Raw genomic sequence first — 8,104 nt, forward strand, 5'->3', positions numbered from 1 at the left:
CAGAGCCCCTCAGTCCAGAGGCGCCTGAGCTGCCCGTCTGCCCAGCGCCGCCTGAGCTGCCCGTCTGCCCAGCGCCGCCTGAGCTGCCCTTCTGCCCAGCGCCGCCTGAGCTGCCCGTCTGCCCAGCGCCACCTGAGCTGCCAGTCTGCCCAGCGCCGCCTGAGCTGCCCGTCTGCACAGCGCCGCCTGTGCTGCCCGTCTGCCCACCCCATGTCACCAGTCCGGTATGTCCTCTGCCTGCTCTCCGCACTCACCCTGAAGTGCGTGTCACCAGTCCGGTGCCACCTGTACCGGCTACACGCACTAGGCCTCCAGTGCGTATTCACAGTCCAGAGCTTCCGGCGACGGTTCCCAGTCCAGAGCTTCCGGCGACGGTTCCCAGTCCAGAGCTTCCGGCGACGGTACCCAGTCCAGAGCTTCCGGCGACGGTACCCAGTCCAGAGCTTCCGCCGACGGTTCCCAGTCCAGAGCTTCTGGCGACGGTTCCCAGTCCAGAGCTTCTGGCGACGGTTTCTATTCCAGAGCTTCCGGCGACGGTCTACAGTCCAGAACCTCCTACGATGGTCCATAGTCCGGAACCTCCAGCGACGGTCGACGGTTCGGAGCTTCTAGAAACGTCTTCCAGTCCCGCTCCATGGCAGGAGCCTTCCTCTGCGCCGGTGCCCAATCCAGGCACGGTGTTCAGTTCTATTCCATGGTCAGAGCCTTATTCTGCGCCGGTGCCCAGTCCAGGTACGGCGTCCAGTCCAGCTCCATGGCCGGAGCCCTCCTCTGCACCAGTGTCCAGTCCAAACACGGCGTCCCGTCCTGCTCCATGGCCGGAGTCTTCTTCTGCGCCAGTGCTCAGTCCAGATACGGCGCCCAGTCCCGCTCCATGGTTGGAGCCTTCCTCTGCACCGATGTCCAGGCCAGGGCTGGTGTCCAGTCCCGCTCCATGGCAGGAGCCTTCCTTGACACCAAGTTCCAGTCCAGGCACAGTGTTCAGCCCGGGTCCATGGCTGGATCCGCGGGATGAGCGGGTTCTTCGGCCCGCACCAGAGCCGCGACCAAAGCTGGTGGATCCGCGAGCTGGGTGGTTTCTTCGGCCCGCACCAGAGCCGCCACCAAAGCTGGTGAATCCGCACGATGAGCAGGTTCTTCATCCCGCACCAGAGCCGCCACCGATGCTGGTGAATCCGCGACTCTGGCGCTGGACGTGGATCCCACTCCATCATTGTCTTAGTCCACCTCCTTAGCGTCCTTTGAGTGGCGACCCTCGCCGCCGACCTTGGCCTAGGAACCCTAACAAAGGGCCCCACTGGACTGAGGGGCAGCTCCGGACTGAGGGGCAGCTCGGGACTGAAGTAGCTCAGGACTGAGGGGTAGCTCAGGACCGAGGGGTAGCTCAGGACTGAGGGGTAGCTCAGGACTGAGGGGTAGCTCAGGACTGAGGGGTAGCTCAGGACCGAGGGGTAGCTCAGGACCGAGAGGTAACTCAGGACCAAGGGGTAGCTCAGGACCGAGAGGTAGCTCAAGACCGAGAGGTAGCTCAGGACCGAGAGGTAGCTCAGGCTGGTTGACGGCTCTGGCGGCTCCTGGCTGACTGACGGCTCTGGCGGCTCCTGGCTGAATGGCGGATCTGGCGGATCCTGGCTGAATGGCGGCTCTGGCGGATCCTGGCTGAATGGCGGCTCTGGCGGATCCTGGCTGACTGGCGGCTCTGGAGGATCCTGGCTGACTGGCGGCTCTGGAGGATCCTGGCTGACTGGCGGCTCTGGAGGATCCTGGCTGACGGGCGGCTCTGGAGGATCCTGGCTGACGGGAGACTCTAGCGGCTCTGGACAGACGGGAGACTCTAGCGGCTCTGGACAGACGGGAGACTCTAGCGGCTCTGGACAGACGGGAGACTCTAGCGGCTCTGAAAAGACGGGAGACTCTAGCGGCTCTGAAAAGACGGGAGACTCTAGCGGCTCTGGACAGACGGGAGACTCTAGCGGCTCTGGACAGACGGGAGACTCTAGCGGCTCTGGACAGACGGGAGACTCTAGCGGCTCTGGACAGACGGGAGACTCTAGCGGCTCTGGACAGACGGGAGACTCTAGCGGCTCTGGACAGAAGGGAGACTCTAGTGTCGCTGGGCAGACGGGCAGCTCAGGCGGCGCTGGGCAGACGGGCAGCACAGGCTCTGGACTGGGAACCGTCGCCGGAAGCTCTGGACTGGGAACCGTCGCCGGAAGCTCTGGACTGTGAATACGCACTGGAGGCCTAGTGCGTGTAGCCGGTACAGGTGGCACCGGACTGGTGACACGCACTTCAGGGTGAGTGCGGAGAGCAGGCAGAGGACATACCGGACTGGTGACATGCACTTCAGGGCAAGTGTGGGGAGCAGGCACAGGACGTACCGGACTGGGAAGGCCACTTGAGGCCTTGTGCGTGGAGCTGGCACAGGACGTACTGGTCTGTGAAGGTGCACTGGAGACCTGGTGCGTATAGCCAGCATCAATTGCACCGGAACGATGACACACTTCGCACAGTGAGTGCGAGGAGCTGGCACAGTACGTACTGGGCTGTGGAGGCGCACTGGAGACTTGGTGCGTAGAGCCGGCACAAATGGTACCAGACAAATGACACGCTCCTCAGGCGAGTTTGGAGAGCTGGCACAGGACGTACAGGGCTGGGAAGGCGTACTGGAGACCTGGTGCGTGGAGCCGGCACAGATTTTACCAGACTGATAGCACGCTCCTCAGGACGAGTACGGAGAACTGGCTCAGGTGGCATTAAACTGATAACACGCTCTGTAGGCCAAATGTCGTGCATCTTCCACCAACTCAACAACTCTCTCCGTTCACTCTCCTCCAGTTTCTCCCTCTTCTCCCAAACTGGCTCTGGTTCACTTCTCGGCTCCTCTGACCACCCCTTGTGACCACCCCTTGTGTCCCCCCAAAAACTATTTTCGGGCTGTTTTTTGGGCTTTCTTTGTGGCCGCGAACCCCAGCTGTCCTCTCTTCTCTCCTTGCGTCTGCCGCCAAGGAAGGCTATCCTGTCCTGCCATGATTTCCTCCCAAGTCCAGGATCCTTTCCCATCCAAGATCTCCTCCCAAGTCCAGGATACCTTCCCATCCAAGACCTCCTCTCAAGTCCAGGATCCCTTCTCCTCCTGGGCACGCTGCTTGGTCCTGTTATGTTGGGATCTTCTGTCACGTTCGTCACAAGAATTATCGGACCAAGGTGCAGCGTGGTATGGTTTCCACATGTTTATTAACTGAAACGCACAAAAAACAATAAAGAATGAACAAAATGTGAAGACAATGGAGTGCTCACATTAACAAGATCCCACAAACACAAGTGGGAAAAATAACTACTAATATATGATCCCCAATTAGAGACAACGATTACCAGCTGCCTCTAATTGGGAGTCATACAAAACACCAACATAGAAAAAGAAACTAGAACACAACATAGACATAGATATACTAGATCCCCCTCTAGTCACGCCCTGACCAACTACACCATAGAGAAACAATGTATGGTCGGGGCGTGACACTGGGGTCTTATTTCAGCTCATAAAACAAGGGACCAACACTTTACATGTTGAGTTAATATTTTTGTTCAGTGTCCATAAAATATCAGCAAGGTGCAAAGTGAAATGGTAGTAACTAGCCTACCTTGCCTTTAATGCACAGAGAGAAGATAACATGTATGTAGAGGGAGGATGCATCTAGGCAGGCAGCAGCGAAGGAAAGTCAGCCTTTCCACTACAACCTATCGTGCCAGCCACTGTATAGTCTTGTAATTCCGAGTTGATTGACCGTTCAAAAAGTATTTTCCCAGTCGGAGCTCGTTTTTTTGTCTGAGTTCCCAGTTGTCTTGAACTCACTGAAGTCTGAGATTTCCCAGATCTGACTTTCCAGTTGTTTTGAACACGGCAGAAATCATGCATGAACAATGTTGAATGTTTTCCTTTTAAGCTTGGAAAATAGACCCTTAAACCCAGACTTGGACCACACAACCACTCCACTGAATAGCAGGCTATGGATTTCCTTGCAATGCTTGCAGTTAGCCACTGATTCCTTTCAAACCATTCATTGTTGAATTTGCGATATCTAACTTGTTGTGTAATGTTATTGTTTCCAATGGCCGATGAACACCAATACGTTTTATCTATAATTTCTCTTCATAATTTCTCTTCATATGACAAGGATTGAAAAGGATTTGCCAGTAGATTGTTGACTTGATTCATGAAGATTTTGAAAGTATGATGTTGACATGATCAGTCCAATCAAAGTTACGGTACACATAAAGTAATTTGACGTCACTTTATCTGTGGCCAATCACCTTGAGACTTCTTGGATGAGCATGTTTGTATACGGCTTTAATATTTCAATGAAATATATATATATATATATATTTTTAGCTAAACAGGTCGGGTCGCCACTGGAACCAAGATTTAAAAATAACTGATGTTGGCACAAGATGGAGGGAAGTTGGAGCATAACTAATGAAATGACAGTTAATGAAAATGTACGTTGGAATTTATGCAAGAGATAAAATTCACAAATTCTACAGCACAACAGCAAAGTCATGTCTCAAGTGTAAAACTAATAATGACTCAATAATCCATGCTTTCTGGGAACTCTATAAAGTTTGGAAGTTGTGGGCAGAGCTAGAAAGTTGGCTGTCAGAAGTATTACAATGTAAACTTACTTTTAATCCATCTGTCTGCATATTTCAAGACATGACAGACATAAGAGGGTGTAGTGAGATACCCAATGGGCTGAACGATTCTTTTCTCATCACTCATTTTGAAAAAACATATACTAAAAACTTGGAAGTCAATTAATCCGTCATCATTGACACAATAGAAAAATCGAATGATTTATTATTTAATATTTAAATAGCATGGGCGACTGAGGAAAACAAATTGGTACAATTCAAGACCAAGTGGCAAGTAATAATGCTAGCACTGGGGATGGGGGTGTGAGCATGCAGGTCTGGGTAGAAGAGATGTAGTCATTGTTTGTATGTGTCTGTAAGTTGTCGTTCGTATTTCTGTATGGTTTTTTGTTTTTGTGAAATGTATAAAAAAATAAAGAAAAGGAAATTTTTTTTTGCAGTTATACTGGAAACAATTTATCTGATCAACATTACTTGACAAATGTATTTATTCTTAAATTCTCTTTCTCTACTGCAGTGAGGTCAGGTGGACAGTCTGAGTGCTATCACAACTGACACCACAGGAGGCCGAGTGAGCCAGTGTAAGGCATGAACACCAACTCCAGGACGTGCTCCTGCAGACAATAGAAGGTAATTTGGGTTTTTGCCCTAGCACTACACAGCTGATTCAAATAATCAAAGCATGATGATGAGTTTCTTACTTGAATGAGCTGTGTAGTACTGGGGCAAGAACCAAAATGACCTAGAGTGCACCAAAGCAGAATGTTTCAGAGATCCATCTGAGAGCTTAACTCTTCATCATGCTCTTTCTGTGATGGGAAAGAATTAGAGAATAGCGAAATACATCATGGAGAGAAGACATTGATAAGCACTGGTCAAGTTTTAGTAGTGTCGTAGCTTTGGCATCATTAAAGGTGCAGACTGTTATTTTAGCAAATCAATTCTCTGTAATTATTATTACTTGATTCAACTAATCATGTAAATTTAATTAACTAGGAAGTCGGGGCACCACGGAAAATCTTCAGATTACAAAGTTGTACTTTTCCGAATATACCTCTTAATATATTTTAATATCTGATCAATTAGTCTTCTATTAACCTCTAGCGACGAGCAATCCCGTATCCGGGAGCGTAATCATAGCCTCAAGCGCATTACCATAACGCAACGTTTCCTATTCATGAAAATCGCAAATGAAATGAAATAAATATATTCAAACACAAGCTTAGCCTTTTGTTAACAACACTGTCATCTCAGATTTTCAAAATATGCGTTACAGCCAATGCTAGACAAGCATTTATGTAAGTTTAGCATGGCATAATGCTATGCTAGGCTGTGCTGGCAGCAGGCAAAATTTTCACAAAAATAAGAAAAGCTACCAAATTAAATAATTTACCTTTGAAGAACTTCAGATGCTTTCACTCAGGAGACTCCCAGTTAGATAGCAAATGTTCCTTTTTTCCACAAATAATATTTTTGTAGCCGAAAAACGTCACATTTGTTCATCCTGCTTGGCCTAGAAATCGACCGAAAATACTTAAACTATAACGGCAAACTTTTTTCAAAATTTGCTCCATAATATCGACAGAAACACGGCAAACGGTGTTTAGGATCCATCCTCAACATATGTATTCGATAATATATCCGTGGAGGCAGTTGGTTCTCATAAGAAACTATTGGAAAAATGGCTACCTCAGTATTTTACGCAAGGTTTTCTCCCGGAGACACTATGCGTCCACTCGCCCTATATGGTCTCTTACAGCCATTCTCCAATGGAAATGCCTAAAAAGACGTCACAATGTTGCAGACACCTTGGGGAAAACGTGGAAAACGTAAATGTCTTACAGAAACGAAATAACAAAATGGAGACCTATCTTTGCTAAATACATTAACTTGAACCCAGTAGCGGATCATAATTTTTGCTATGAACATGGCCTTATTTCTATTACAGTATATTGGATGACTGTCATTAATATTTCATTCACCCAGTTCAATGTATCATTGATAGGTTTAGGCTACCACATGATGCTTGAATTTTCCCTGTACCCATCATAAGGTTGTTACAACCTAAGTCAGGTCATGGGAGAATTCAAGTAGAGATTTTTTTGTAATCAAGGTGACAGACAGCGACACATTCAATACTGCCTTACACACTCTTGCCTGCATCTAGCTGATCTAGGGTGTAATCAAGTATGTTTATCCGCTCACCATTATACTGCTCCAAAATAGGCCTACGTTTAATTAATAAAATCAGAACTAGCATACAGATCAGATCACATTCACGCATCTCCTGAAGTTGCACTGCAAGTGCGCCACGGATGTTGTCTCCATAAAACCAGGAAGGTGAATCGTTCTAATAATTCCTTTGGTTGTAATAAAATGTAACGAAAAATAACCAAGGCGTTTTTTTAAACAACAACATAAAAAATACATGTAAAAAGTACGATATCATGAAATAGCCAGGATAAAAAACACATTGCTGTTGAACTTCATTATAATAGGCCTAAGGGAGGGCTTGAGTTTTTAACATATTGGAGCGACCCGCACAAACAGGTGTGTGTTATGTGTTATGCTGTGCGTTGGTTGTGTCCCGCACCTACCAACATACTGACTCAACTCCAGCAACTTTAATAATGGAAAAATGTATGTAATAAATGTATCACTAGCCACTTTAAACAATGCTACTCTTATAATGTTTACATACCCTACATTACTCATCTCATATGTATATAATGTCTCTCTATACCATCTACTGCATCTTGCCATATTGATGTAATACAGTATATAGATATGAGATGAGTAATATAGGATATGTAAACATATAAAAGTGGAATTGTGGAAAACACATTTCCTGAGGCTGCATTCATTGTAGCTGGACATTTTAACAAGGCTAATCTGAAAACAAGACTCCCTAAATTCTATCAGCATGTCGATTGTGCTACCAGGGCTGGTGAAACCATGGATCATTGTTATTCTAACTTCCGCAACGCATATAAGGCCCTCCCCCGCCCTCTTTTCGGAAAAGCTGACCACGACTCCATTTTGTTGCTTCCAGCCTACAGACAGAAACTAGAACAGGAAGCACCCGCGCTCAGGTCTGTTCAACGCTGGTCCGACCAATCTGATTCCACGCTTCAAGAATGCTTCGATCTCGTGGATTGGGATATGTTCCGCATTGCGTCCAACAACAACGTTGCGAATACGCTGATTTGTTGAGCGAGTTCATTAGAAAGTGCATCGGCGATGTTATACCCTCAGCAATGATTAAAACATTCCCAAACCAGAAACCGTGGATTGATTGCAGCATTCGCACGAAACTGAAAGCTCGAACCACTGCTTTTCACCAGGGCAAGGTGACTGGAAACATGCCCGAATACAAACAGTGCAGCTATTCCCTCCTCAAGCCAATCAAACAAGCTAAGTGTCAGTATAGAGACAAAGTAGAGTCGCAATT

The 8,104-nt window shown here is 47.7% G+C and overlaps 1 protein-coding gene across 1 annotated transcript; it reads right to left on the reverse strand.

The window, feature by feature from the left end:
• Nucleotides 1-560: 560 nt before the first annotated feature.
• On the reverse strand, nt 561-2,341 carry LOC149982087 (uncharacterized). Its single transcript, XM_090183061.1, has 2 exons — nt 2,328-2,341; nt 561-2,196 (listed from the first exon to the last, which is right to left on the reverse strand). Exons 1-2 carry the CDS (start codon nt 2,339-2,341, stop codon nt 699-701), a joined length of 1,512 nt encoding a protein of 503 aa, XP_090039187.1. The 3' UTR covers nt 561-698.
• Nucleotides 2,342-8,104: the final 5,763 nt, after the last annotated feature.

Source organism: Oncorhynchus mykiss, chromosome 8 (assembly GCF_057628025.1).
Source record: "Oncorhynchus mykiss isolate SJ-2025 chromosome 8, ASM5762802v1, whole genome shotgun sequence".
Classification (NCBI taxonomy): domain Eukaryota; kingdom Metazoa; phylum Chordata; class Actinopteri; order Salmoniformes; family Salmonidae; genus Oncorhynchus; species Oncorhynchus mykiss.